The sequence below is a fragment of the Lipotes vexillifer genome, unplaced genomic scaffold, assembly GCF_000442215.2.
Source record: "Lipotes vexillifer unplaced genomic scaffold, Lipotes_vexillifer_v1.1 scaffold831, whole genome shotgun sequence".
Lineage (NCBI taxonomy): Eukaryota > Metazoa > Chordata > Mammalia > Artiodactyla > Lipotidae > Lipotes > Lipotes vexillifer.
Window position 1 is genome coordinate 983,780 of NW_006791661.1, and position 14,790 is coordinate 998,569.

At 39.0% G+C, this 14,790-nt stretch overlaps 1 protein-coding gene across 4 annotated transcripts in view; it reads left to right on the forward strand.

The window, feature by feature from the left end:
* KCNIP4 (potassium voltage-gated channel interacting protein 4) overlaps positions 1-14,790 on the forward strand; it is a 971,743-nt gene that overhangs the window by 820,167 nt on the left and 136,786 nt on the right. Inside the window, exon 1 of one of the 4 annotated variants that reach the window (XM_007464479.1) lies at positions 13,990-14,086. The exons of the other annotated variants lie outside the window; for them this stretch is intronic. Coding sequence (XP_007464541.1) covers positions 14,035-14,086 — 52 coding nt within the window. The 5' untranslated portion in view covers positions 13,990-14,034. Of the gene's footprint in view, positions 1-13,989; positions 14,087-14,790 lie in introns of those variants that run through there. 4 annotated transcript variants of the gene reach the window in all.

Genomic DNA, 14,790 nt, shown 5'->3' on the forward strand with positions numbered 1-14,790 from the left:
GTTCAGGGGCCTCTCACTGTTGTGGCCTCTCATGTTGCGGAGCACAGGCTCCGGGCGCGCAGGCTCAGCGGCCATGGCTCACGGGCCCAGCCGCTCTGCGGCATGTGGGATCCTCCCAGACTGGGGCACGAACCCGTGTCCCCCACATTGGCAGGCGGACTCTCAACCACTGCGCCACCAGGGAGGCCCAATATATTTTGAGGGACTCCATATATAAAGCCAAGAATGAATATGTGGCTATGGCATAATTCGATTTTTTCTGGCCTTCTTAAAAATCTGTTAATTGATGCCTGTATTATTTCCTAGAGCATCTGTAATAAATTACCACAAAGTAGATAGCTTAAAACAACAAGAATTTACTCTCTCACAGTTTTGGGAGATCAGAATTCTGAAATTAAGGTGCCAGCGTAAGTGGTTTCTTCTGGAGACTCTATTTCATGCCTGTTTCTTAGTTTCTGGTGGTTGACAGCAATCACTGGCCATCCTTGGCTTATAGCTGCCTCACTCCAGTCTCTCTCTGGCTCCATTTTTACATGGGCTTCTTCCCTGTGTGTGGAGGGTAGGGGTGGCGGGGAGGTATCCTTTCTCTTATAAGGACACAAGTCATTCAATTTAGGGCCCACCCTAATTCAGTATGACCTCATTAACTAATTACATCTGAGAAACTGTCTTTCCAAATGAGGTCACATTGTGAGGTTCAGTGTGAACATGAATTTCTGAGACACCATTCTCAACCCAGGACAATGTCCACGTAGAAGCAACTAGTTTGCAATATCAGAACTGTATAACTACAGTTCTTTGGAAAATCTGTCTGGTATGGGATCAGCCCAGAACAGGACAATGGTTCTCAAATTTGGCTTCACTTTTGAGTTACCTGATTCAGTTAGTCTGGAGTGATTAGGCAGGGCTGATTTTTCTAAGCCACCCTCTTGATTCTTATGAGCAGTAAAGACCAGGTCATTGGTATTCACAAAATTGTAAACATTAGCTTCATTCCATATTTTATTTGATTTTTATTTGATTTTTATCCCATGCACCTAGCACAGGGTCTGCCTTATAATATACTCAGTAAATACTATTCATTAGATTAATGAACAAATAGTTTTATAGAATAAACACATTGTTGAAAGATCAAGATTGAATACATTGACCCAAAAGGATAGGAAAGTAGTGTTTCACATTGGAAGTTATAATGGATTATATGTTATTTCTTCTACATTCATGAGATTTTGCAGAAACAATTACCTCATTCATCTCCTAACTTCCTTGAGATTAGTAAGTGTCACGTATTATTACCCCTATTTTTCAGATGAAGAAATTGGATCTCCTAGTGCAACCTTCTCTTCAACTTCCTTATTATTTTTTAATACCACCAGAAATTTGATGGATGTCCTGCAGAAAATGGAATTAGAGGCAGCATTTCTGGTGAAGGAACGCAGGTCACCAAGTTTTCAGTTCTATATTCAAGACAGGATGAGTTTTAAGAAGGCTAACTGAGGGGGCAGGGAAGGAAATAAAAATCGCTCTGCAAAGTGAAACAAATGTCCTGTAACTGAAGGTTACACAGTTAGACACACGCAGTAAGTGAAGCAGTCTAGTTATTTACTGGAGCCATTACGAGTGCAGTAGGGAAGTCAGAATGTCAGACCCAGGAGGTAGACAGATGGACATGTGCTTACATCCTGGTCATGCCACTTATAAGCTACATGCATCTCCCTATGCTTAATGGCCTCACCTGTGATTTGTCTGTCATAATATTATCTGATGCATGGAGTTCTTGTAAAGATTAAATGATACAATCCTTACATAATGCTTGGCACGTAGAAAGTTCTTGTTACTATTGTTAGAGGCCTCAGTTGTAGGCTTTATTTATCTCCACCTTTCGTTAGGGCAAGATCATGTTCAAGTGAGATCTAAAGGACTTTTCTGTTTTAATTGTTTAATTCTTCATTTTTACGTTCCTTATTGGATTGTAAGTTTTATGAGAGCAGAAACTGGGTTTGTTTTTGACACTGCTTAGTAGGTGAACACTGAATATTTCTAGGATGAAACTTAAGTTAGATTACCTCACTAAAGATTTTGCTCAAAATCTTTCCCTTCTGCCTATTTCACGCTAAGTAAAAGCCAAAGTTCTTATAACACACTATGAGACTCTAGGATTTTAGACTAAAAGGAGCTGAGTAGAGTGAAGAAAAGGAAGCAGTTTTTAAATTTTTTTTGAAAAAAATCCTCTCAAGCATGTTGTTAAAGGGCAGTAGTCTGGTAACTGGCCAATCATAAAATGAACAGGGTAGCCTAGGCTATACTAAAATTAATGTGACTGGGGTAGTGGAGGGGCAGAAAGATTCATTATATAATAAAGACTCTGTTTGACAAGAAAATAAACTTTATAATCTCAAATCTTATTATAACTCAATTTATAAATTGCGTTTGTGGTTTCTCGTCATCAGAAGACTCAACTTCACTCAATTATAACTAACTTTCTAATTTAAAATACATGATTGACTAATCCCAAAGGAAAATTTGAAGTTATACAATGCTTAATCATTCAAACACTTAAAGATATATTAAAAAAATTTTTTTTAACATCTTTATTGGAGTATAATTGTTTTACAATGGTGTGTTAGCTTCTGCTGTATAACAAAGTGAATCAGCTATACATATACATATATCCCCATATATTCTCCCTCTTGCGTCTCCCTCCCACCCTCCCTATCCCACCCCTCTAGGTGGTCACCAAGCAACGAACTGATCTCCCTGTGCTATGCGGCTGCTTTCCGCTAGCTATCTATTTTAAGTGGGTTATTTGTGTTAGCTTGAAGAAAAGAAATAGCGCAGTTGGATTTAGGTTTAATTCATATTTATAATACAATTATTATTAAAGGGGCAACACTCAAGATAGAGATTTGGAGGATGCTTTAATTGCTATTATACCAAAAAAAGGTACTGCTATCATTTTTGAAATATTCCTTCTTGAGTTGGGTGCTGAGCATTAAACACATTTCAGGAAGAGAACATTATCAAGCCAGGAGCTATGTATATGTCACCTCATTTCAACCTCCTAACACCCCAGGACATAGCAAAGGCTGACATTACTATCATTCCCGTGATACAGGTGAGATCAAAGAGGCTCGGTGAGTTTAAGTTACTTACCCAAAGTCTTACAAACAAAAAGTGGCAGAACTTATTCAAACCAGTTCTTTCTGACTCTAAAGCTGCAAGTCTTTCCGCTACAAATGTTGCCCAAATTACTTACATTTCTTACATTACATTTTTTTATGTTGGTACATTTTTTTATGTTGTTTTTTCACACAAGATGAGACCTAGCCCCTTGAATTTTTAAGTGCACCGCAGAGTGCTATGTTGTACAGCAGATCTCCAGACCTACTTCAACTTGGGTTAAGTGGAAGTTCATACCAGTTGAACATCATCTCCCCATCCCCTTCCCCCAGCCCCTAGCAACCAACAGTCTACTCTCTGCTTCTATGAGCTTGACTATTCTTGATGCCTCCTCTCAGTGGAATCATGTCCTTCTGTGACTGGCTTATTTCACTTTGCCTAATGCTCTCAAGGTTCATCCATGTTGTCACACATGGCAAGATTCCCTTCTTTTTTTTAAGCTGAATAATATTCTATCGTACGCAAATATTTATATTTTAGCTCCCTGTCTCATCTCTCCTACTAATTACAGCTATTTTTAAATACCAGTTTTTAAAACAAATTTGCACAATTTACATCAATGACAGTGGAATGACCTCAATGACTGCACATTACTCTGTGGGAACGGACCTTACCAGTTGCTAATCCAGCATGACCAGATCATTTGTCATCTAAACCAGAACATTTCTGAACACAAAAAGGGGCTGCTAACAAATGGGATGTTAGGACAACGCATAAGCTGTCACTGTCCTGGGCAAACCAGGAGGTCTTGTCACCCTACTTATAGGGAACTCCAGATAACTTCCCAACTCCCACACGAAAGATCTCACCACATAAGCAGTTTTGGCAATCTGTGCAGAGGAACAAAGGACAATTGGGCTTCAGTGATGAATCTTAAAGGATCCCAAAGAAAGTGGATGCCTTTACCATGTTGTTATTTTCTGCTAACATCCTCTGGCTAGTATTGCCAATAGAGCAGGGCAGAAACGTGAACAAACACAAGCACTCAGTACTGGTTTGGAAAGTGTTAGAGCTTTTGACAATCTAGTTGTTTACTGAAATTCACCTAGCAATAACTTACAATGATTATCCTATACTCAGCTGACTAAAACTGTCTCTGAATGTTTCATGATGCACACACTCAACACAGAGGTAAAGAAGATCAAATGGGACCCTGTCTTGTTTGAGAGAGAGACTGAGTCAGAGGTAGAGAGACAGACAGAGATAGAGCAGAGATACAGAAAGGAGAAATACAAAGAGACACCTAGAAGAACAAAAACAGACATGGAGCCAGAGAAACAGAGACAGAGACGGAGATGGAGACAGAGATAAGGAAGCAAGAAACACTGAAGAAAGTGAGAGATAAAGCTAAAGGAGACACAGAGGCAGGGAGAAACAGGAGAGAGACGAAGAGGTTGACAGCAGCACTCGTTTTATGAGAAACAGGTGTCTTTAAATGGCAGCTGTGAGTCAAATTTACTCTATTTACATTTAGATTCTATAGATTATTGCCAGCAAATTCAAGCACTTTCTGGCTCCCTCTTCTGGATTAACTGATAAAGAAGGTAACTTGTTTCACAACCAGGCAAAACAAAGCAGGTCAGTTAGGAAGGTCAGTGTGATACCCCCAAATTCATAGTTACAAAATTAAATGTAGATATTTCCCCCTGATTTTCAGTCACTAACCCTGCTGCTACCCTTCATACATGATGTCTTTCACTGCAAAGTAAAGGAGCTGTTACAGTGGAGGATTCCTGGACTGAATGTCAATATTATGACACAGTATGAGTGTGTTTCGTGTTTGGTAATTGCAATCATTGTTGCTTTTGTTATGGTTATACATTTACAATGCTTGGTGTCAGTTGATTTATCTCTTGTAAAAATAAAATACAGTCTGTGTGTGTGAAAAAAAAAAAAAAAAGTGAATGTTTACAATTGCGGGCTGACTGCAGGATCCGATAACAATTGGTGCAGTTTGACAGCAATTTTCAGCAAGAATCATCACCAGAGTACAAACTGCAAATTATCTGGGGCCCTGCTTCTTCAGGAAAAGACTTGAAAAGGCAAAATGAACTCTGTGTGTGTGTGTGTGTGTGTGTGTGTGTGTGTGTGTGTGTGTGTGTTTATGAGCCCCGAACCCATTTAAAAAATAGACTTGTGAGTGGTAAGTTCCCGTTTGCGACCAGTGAAGAATGTGCTTCCTAGCCCAGCACCAAGTCACTGCTCATGAATCAGCTTGTCACCGATTCGAAGGAGATACAGGCAGGATCGCCGTGCCACTGCAGTGCCCGGTGATTTTGTCATAGTTATTGATTCATGGAAGACACCATGTCTGTGGAAACATTATTAGCCATTTTCCTCCACCAGACATCCACAGGCTTAGGATCCAGGAAGAAAAACATCGTCCATAATTCAAAAGCACAATATGGAAGCTTGAACAGGGCTGTGAATTCTAGGGCAGGAGCCTTTATTCCTAAGCAAAGCCACAGGAAATACTCGTTTTTGCTATCAGCTATCCTAGAAACAGGAGGAAGATATAAGCGTAATTCTCATTATGGTGAAATTACCATTTCTATTACCATCATAGTTACTTATTAAATTCATAATTCATGGCCCATCACTCATCCGTGAAGCCTGACATTTACACGTAATGGCATTTCTTTGTGTAACAGGAAAAACAGTCTGTGAAGAATGACCACTTGCATATACACCTTTGAGATGTGGAAGGGTCAGAAATACAGAGCAACCAGAGTGATGATGGGCTGATTGGTTCTCCGTAAAGTCAGGCTTTGTAAGATGAAACCTTTCCCATTGGTAAAAATGAATGCACTTTCATTCAGTTATATCATGATTTAAAGTGGCCTAGTTACTTGCACAGTTACTTTTTATTCTTTGGTTTGTATTCCTTTCTTTCATGATTTCTGAAGCACTAGGACCCTAGTAGACTGGAGTAACTTCTAGTTGCAGGGATAAGGGAGTCGACTTAATTTTGATTTGTAAGGCAATAAATTTGTTATAGATTATTGGATTCAGCAGTTTATATAGACAATTAATTTAAGGTATTCATCTGTCCATTATAGGTGTCAATAAATACTAATTGAATAAATTAATAAATGATTAAGATTAATCACTCAATAAATATATATATATATTAGTGCCTATTGTATGTAATACACTGTGGTAGTTGCTAATAATCAAAATAGGGTAAGAAACTTTCTCAGCTCATTAGGTAGTTTTGCTAAAATATCACTCCAATGAAACCTCCCTGGCCACCACATTTAAATTTACAAGTCTTGGGCTTCCCTGGTGGCGCAGTGGTTGAGAGTCCGCCTGCCAATGCGGGAGACACGGGTTCGTGCCCCGGTCCGGGAAGATGCCACATGCCGTGGAGCGGCTGGGCCCGTGAGCCATAGCCGCTGAGCCTGAGCGTCCAGAGCCTGTGCTCCGCGACGGGAGAGGCCGCAGCAGTGAGAGGCCCACGTACCGCAAAAAAAAAAAAAAAAAAAATTACAAGTCTTCCTCATCCCACCTCCCAACCTGTTCCCCAGTAGGCCTCAGCCCTGCTTTCAATCTGACAAACTTTATATTTTGCTATTTATTTTTGTTTATTACTTCTTCTTCCCTGACTCTAATGTAAGATCGATTAAAGCCGGAATTTTTGTCTGGTTTATTCACTGAAGTATTCCCATCACCTGGGATAGTACAAAGCACAGTGAAGGCATTCAATAAATGTTTTCGTTTTTTGAAAAAGTGAAATAAGGAACGAATAGAATTCGTCCCTCAGAGAATGCAGGTTTAATAAAAGAAACTAATAAATCAGTCATGTAATATAATAGTTGTCACCATCAGTGTAGATGGTTAGGCCTCAGAGAACAGGGACGTTTTCTTATATGACCACTGTGTATACACAATTCTACAACAAACACTATTTATAATATATGCATTATAATAAGTGCTTTTTAAATAAAAGAATAAATAAATATTTATGTGATGCAATTAATCTATCAAAGAGTATTTGGTTTCTATGGGGATAAATTGCCCTCCAGACTAAGGCATTTTGCTGCTGGAGCTACCTTCACCATCAATCTTCTTTCAGTGTTATTGGCTGGGGAATGCAGTCCATAGCATCCTTAGTAGAGTGCCTTCACACACAGCTGTCCAGTGGGAGTGTGGGAAGGACATTGCTTCACATGCTGTGAGGATGTATACCCCCATGCAGATTCCAAATGCATATGCCAGTTACAGATATGCAGCCAATCTGCACATTTTGAGACCGTGTCATAAGACATAGAGTCTGATTTCATGCTTTCGTTAGATATTGATTGAATGCTCTTTATATTTTAGGAACTGTGGAAAGTAATGGGGATACAGTAGTGAATAAAAAAGATTGGGTTTCTGGTTTCATGATATGGTTGAGTGTAAGTCTACTGTCTTATATATTCTCCTTGCTTCTCTGTTCTTCTGTCCCTGACTTCTTTGGGGTTAACCAAATATTTTTGATATTACATTTTAATTCCTCAGTTGGAATTTTGACTGCCCTTCCTTTTATTATTTTCATTTGTTTTCCTAGCATCTAGAAATTGTAATCTGTCTTCTTCACTTATTCAGACTACTTACAGTTAATATTGTCGCACTTTGTGTAAAATGTACAACAGTAAAATTTCATTTAGTTTCCCCCATACTTTATGCTATTATTGTCAGAAATGTAATATCTACAAATGAAATAAACCCCACAATATTTTTTGGTTGTTTTAAACAAAGGAAATAAGAGGGAAATGAGATAATATTTTATATTTATTCACATATTTTCAATTTCCAGTGCTCTTTATTTCTACCTGTACATCTAACTTTTCATATCATGTAATTTCCTTTCAGCCTGAAGAAATTCCTTTATAATTGCTGGTAATACAGGTATGATTTCTCTCAGCTTTAGTTTATCTGAAAATACCTTTCTTTCATCTTTATTCTCAAAAAACTATTTTCACTGAATATAGAATTCTGGGTTGAAAGTCTTTTTATTCCCCCCAGAACTTATTCCATTGTTTTCTGTCATCTATTGTTTCTGATGGAAAACCATTCTTATATTATTTAACCTCTATAACACATCTTTTTTAGTCTGTTTTATTTTGAGAGTTTTCTAATTTTTTTCAATAACTTGACTATGACATGTCTATGTGATTCATCTTGTATTTATCTTGATTGAGGTTCAGGTTTCTTGGATATGTACATTGATGTTTATAAACAAATTTGGAATGTTTTGGCCATTTATTTTTCTAATTTTTCCTCTTCTATCTCATTTGGTTCTCTGATTACATTCATGTTAGACGATTTGATATTGTCTCACAAATCACTAAGGATCTGTTTATTTTTTAATCTCTTTTCCTCTCTGTTATTCAGATTGGATGATTCATCTCTTTCCATCTCCATTCAGGCTCTTAACTCTTTTCTCAGTCGTCCCCAATCTGCTGTTAAGCCCATCTCAGAAAGCTCTTTCATTTTAGATATCTTACTTTTCACTTCTAAAATTTCCATTTGGTTCCTTTTGTAATTTTATTTTCACTGCTAAAATGTTTCACCTGTTTACTTATTATGACTCATTTTTTCTTTAAAGTCCAACATCTGTGTCATCCTAGGGTCTGTTTCTATTGACTGCTTTTAAAAAAATCTTGAGTATCGGTCACATTTTTGTACTCCTTCACATGTCTACTAATGCTTGGTAGCATGATGGACATTGTTATAGTACATTGTAGGGAGTTTAGATTGTGTTATCTTCTTTTAAAGTGTGTTGAGTATTCCTCTGGAAGGCTTTCCACAGTTGCTAGCACTTTTGGTATTGCCAAGTTCAGTTCTGTTATATGTTAGGATAGGTCAATTTTGATTCTATACTTAGTTATAGGGTGTGGCTCTTACTCTGGGAAATGATACTTTCTCCAAAAGCATAGTCTTCCTGAGCTCTCCAGTGCATGCCAGAGGTGCTCAGTGCACAGTGCAATTTCTTTCTTTCCTTCGTTCTCTCTTTTCTTTTCTCTTCTTTTTTATTGTAACTTTTTTGTGGGGAGCCTGGGCAAGAACTCCAACATCTTTCAGCACTGTACAATTTCTGATATCTCCATTCAGTTCTCAGTCCTATAGCAGCTTCTGCTTGCTGAGTATTATGAAGTCTGTCCCTGAGCGTGCATCACTCAGCCCTTGGTCAATGACTGTATTAGTCAGTGTTTTCCGGAGAAACAGAACCAAGAGGATATATACAGATAAACAGAAAGACACTTATTTTGAAAGATTGGCTCATTCAATTACAAAGGCTGAGAAGTCCCACAGTCTACCATCTGCAAGCTAGAGGCCCAGGAAAGCTGATGGTATAATACCAGTCCAAACTCAAAGGCCTGAGAACCAGGGGAGCCAATGATGTAAGTCCCAGTCAGAGTCAAAAGACCTGAGAACCAGGGGAGCCAATGTCTGAAGGCAGGAGAAAATCGACGTCTGAACTCAGGCAGAGAACAAATCCGCCTTCCTCTACTTTTTTGTTCTGTTCAAGCCCTCAACCTACTGGATGATGCCCACCAGCACTGATGAATGTGATCTTTTTTATTCAGTCTACCAATTAAATTGCTAATCTATTCTAGAAACATCCTCACAGACATACCCAGAGATAATGTTTTGCCAGCTATCTGGACAACCTTTAGCCCAGTTATGTTGACACATACAATTAACCATCACAATGGCCCATATTCATTTAATTTTCACACAGCTCCTCCCCTCTGACACACATAACAGTTCTCTCTTCTTCAGCACCTTGACCTGCAAACTCCAGTCTCTGCCACCTCAGCACAGTGAGCATGCACTCCACCTCTCTGAACTCTGGAAAGAAAATGCCCCCCAGGCAGAGGGAGCTGGGCATTGTGGAGCTCACCTTTTGGGTTTTTCTCTCCAGTACCACTGTTCTACATTGCTTGTTGTTCACTGCTTAAAAACAGTTGCCTCATATACAGGCATACCTCATTTTATTGCACTTCACAGATATTGCTTTTTTTTTTATTTTATTTTACAAATTGAAGGTTTGTGGCAATACTGGGTTGTCAGATGATGGTACTGGGAAACAAAAAATGTATGTGACTCATTTTATTGTGGCATTCACTTTATTGCAGTGGCCTGGAACAGAATCTGCAATGTCTCTGAGGTACGCATGTAACTTGCCAGTTATATGGTTGCTTATGGTGAGATAATACTTCCAATAATATTTATTTATTCTCTAAAGGCTGGAGGTAGAAATCTTCAATCTTACATTACAGTAGGGAAGACATGTCAAATACATAATTGTATCGTCAATTGTTTTAATTATATTTGTGATAAGGCTATGAAGGAGAAACACAGGAAACTATAGGAGCATAGAGTAAAGCTGTTCATAACCTAGTTTGGTCTGCCATGTGAAGTTTTCCTCAGAAAGTGATTATTGAACTGAAATCTCAAGTATGACAGAGCAGAAGTTAACTAGGCCACAATGAAGTGAAACAAAATTTCAGAGAGAGATAATAGCATGTGGAAAGGACCTGAGCGGTACACTGAAGGACTGAAAAAAATTAACATCTAACATTCACTGAGTGTACGTCAGGAACAGTCACTGTGCTAAATGCTTTATATATTATCTCATTAGATTCTAACAACATTATGAGGTAGATACTATTACTAATCCATTTTGTTGATGAGGAAACCGAGATTCAGAGAGATTACTTACCCCAAATCATATAGCACTGGGATCTACCTAGGCTGTTTTAGCACCATGCTGGAACACTCAGACACTATAAGGGGAAAAAAGCAGAATGGTCTGATAGCAGAGAAGGAAAGATGGGGAGGGAGAGGAAGGGAGAGCTAAAGCTCTCTTCAGCTTTTTAGCTAAAGCGCTCATTGAGAAGAAAACACAATAAAAACCACCGTATACAATTTACATTTAAATATATTCCTGAGAGAAGGAAATGTGAGGTCATTAGTGAAAAACCAGGTTTAAGTTAAGGTGAAGAGGCATGAGGAAATGGTCACCTGTTACAGTATTACAAAGATCATCAAGAAGCATATCCGTGAATGTGGTTTGTATTGCAATCTGCTGAAAAAGAGACAAATATCCTGGCCTGGACTTCATGGGGATTATATTTTATTGATTCTGATAATAGATTGTTGTTGAAAAGGGCCTCCTATAAATTATAACCGTGCAAAGGCAGCAAGATAATTTTTTTTTTCTTTATGTATGTGTTTCTCATTCCTACTCACTTCTCTCTTGGGGAAGAGAAAATCACAAAAAACAAAAATGTCAAATCTCAGCTATTCATTTTCAAAAGAAAAAAAGAAATATATATATATATATATATATATTCCTAAAAGGGATTTAAAAAATATGTTTTGACAACCAAGATCTTTGGTATAAAGGCTTCGTTTGTTTTATAAAGAAAAGACAAACACCCTGAGAAGTTTAATAATCTGCCCAAGGTCACTACTAAAATCTAAGACTTTTAACTACTGACTGAAAACAGCAACCTATAAAATTTGTAGTCCCAAGTACAGTTCAGAAGATGCTCCAGGGAAGATCATCATTAATTACCAAATTGGAGATGGGGACACGGAATGTAACATTAATACTTAAGTATCTGGGAAGCAGAAAGGTCCCCCTCCCACACCCAGGCCTGAGGGTCCAGGAAGCTGTCACAGAGAGAGTGAGCTTGGCAGATTTCAGAATTTAAGGCAAAAGGAGGAAATCAAGCAACCAGCAGATATTTCTTGAGCGTCTGCCACATGCCAGTTTCAGGCATGTTTGTAGAGTTGGACTAGACAACAAGAAATCAGATCTGAAGCAAAGAAGCTGGATAGGAGGTAACACTAGTCTCTCGCCTACTGCAGATGGCTGGTAGAACCGTCTCTCTCTCTAACTCCTTGTCAGTATAGGGTCTCAATCAGCAAGAGGGGACGATACCCAGAGCAATGGGGTGTGATACAGGGGCAATAGAGAAGATAGAGCAGAGGAGGGAGGTGGGTCCTCTTCTCTCGGGAAGGCTGCAAACATGACAGGGAAAGTTTCTCAAGGCAAGTGTGTTTGAACAGAGTTTTGAAGGCTGCACGAGCAGGGAGAAGTTGATAATTGGCGAAGGAGCCACCAGACTGCGCATACAGTGGCACAGAGGTTTGAAAGAACATGAATGGAAGAAGCAGAATGTCTTGCTTGAGAAACTGAAGCAAAATCATCGTGCTCCAGACACATTTACAAAGGAGAGGACACTTAGATGGACGTGTCTCCTTAGAAATGTACGAAGAAGCCAACTAGACTCTGTTTTATGTAAATCAGACTTATTTCACAAGTTTAAAAGCTCCCTTAGATACTAATCTAGGAAATGAAATCAGGTCTTCTTTTGGTATTGAAAGTGAATCTATTCACTCATTTGTCAGACATTTATTGATCTCTTCTTATGTGCCAGACTCTCAACCAGCACTTGGCATATCAAGTAAGCAAGATATTTCACACCATATGTGTCAAGGGGAGAGAAGGGACCTGTTGTGTGAGTTTCAACAAAGGCGAGAAGGGTGGCGTGGCTGGTGGCTGATGGTCTAAGACAGGGAGGGTGGTGGACAGTGCTGTAAGAGTGAGAGAGGGCCAGGTCATGCAGGGATTGGGGTCCGTGCTAGAAAGTGTGGATTTTTTTCATGAAAGTTTTAGGGGGCTTTTAAGTAAGTAAATGATCTGATGTGATTTTCGTAGCTACTAGTTTGCCGTCAGCCCAACACAAGAGATCTATCAGGTTTTTCAGCCAGTGGACACCAATGGTAGGATGAACAGCTCCAAAGGGAAATAGATCAGTAGCCTTGCAGTCAGGACTCTTTATAATTCCAAGATGGGAATTATAAAGTAGAAAAGCAACAAGAGATACATTTGCCATGTTCATATTATAAAGATGGTCTAACCTTGATTTAAATTGGTCCTTTTGCTGTTGCTTTATACTTAGGGAGACAATATATATAGCAACATGCAAATTCAGGCTTCTGGTCACTCAGAGTGGGCAAGTTGAGAGTGAGCTGAACAGGTGTGACTCCTGACACCAATAGTTTTTCAAGCGCTTGCTAGCTTGCCCACTGGGTCACTACTGATTTTTCTTGAGTCGTCTCCAACTATCTGAAGTCACAGATACTGCTCCGTCTACTCCTGGGTTAACGTTTTGTGAACACACCTTGTTTCTTTTGGAATCACTCTGTTTGAATGAGCCCCATCCATTAATGTCCACATGTGAATATGTGAAGGATGTCCCATCTCTGGGCACGTCAGCTTATGCTAATGAAGCTGTGTATGAAGGGCATCTATTTTCTCACTTTCAGGGAAGGCAAAAGTACTAACAGATGATTGCGATGTGAATGATTTATGCAGAGCACCCACTCCTCTGGAATCAAAGATGGGGAGCAATGCATGCACAAAATTGTCACGTGGGCCCTTAATACTGGTTTCAATATTGAAATTTCAATCCAGTTAACTCTTTTAGTGATATTTGTTGTATTCCCAATTTAAGACCAGAAGAAGCCAGCAAATTTTATTTTTGCCACTCAGAAGATATATTTGCATGATTCTTTTTTCATGGGGTAATCGTGATCTAATGTAACATAAAGGAAACCTAAAAAGTGAGAAAAGCAAAGGGAAAACAACGATTTAATTTTTTCCTTCTGGGATCCCAACCCTCTGCCTGAGCAGATGGCTGCTCCCAGATCCTGCCTGCCCGGCGTCTGCTGACACACCCTGCAGCATGCCTGAGTTTCTCTCTGCAGACAGCATTAACAGAACCCATCCCGTATCTTCTAGGTTTCCTCTACACTCAGAACAGCACCAAGCGCAGCATTAAAGAGCGGCTCATGAAGCTCTTGCCCTGCTCAGCTGCCAAAACGTCGTCTCCTGCTGTTCAAAGCAAGTTTGTTTGTTTGTTTTTCTCCCCCAAACTTCGCTTGTTTTGTTTGTTTAGGTCTGCATGCATTGCTGTTCTCTGCTTCTAAAAAGAATCCATATATTATATTCCGCAAAACTAACTCTATTAATGTACTCATGTTTACCTAAATACCCAGGGGAACCTCTGTGCAGTTGTGAGGCACTTCGCATTTGGCAGACTGACAGCACAGTGCTAGTGACAGGAGTCTGGGCTTCAAAACATTTGGAAATTTTTGGGGTTTTTTTGTTTTGTTTTTTATTTTAGAGGGTAGGTATTATCATTTTAATTTTACAGATCAAAAATTTAATACCAGAGAGATTAAGCAAATAGCCCAAGATCACCTGATTTGTCCGATATGTAGCTAATATGTGATTCCTGGCAGCTGTGTTCTATTGTCTGCACACTTATCCACCATGTGATTTTTTTTTTAACATCTTTATTGGAGTATGATCTGAGGTGTAGGGATGCGGCTCAGATAACTCTAGGGATTCCCATTGCCTAAATTGTTAGCAGAGCAGCTGTGCACTTTAAACTGCAATGCCTCGTAAATTTCCTGATTCACATACACGTATTTGTTGTGTAATTTAGATACTGCCAAACATCAGAAATGTTACTAGGTTTGAAAAACTACTATAAAGTGGAAAACATTTACCAAATATGACTTTTCTTCTCTGCCCACTCTTTC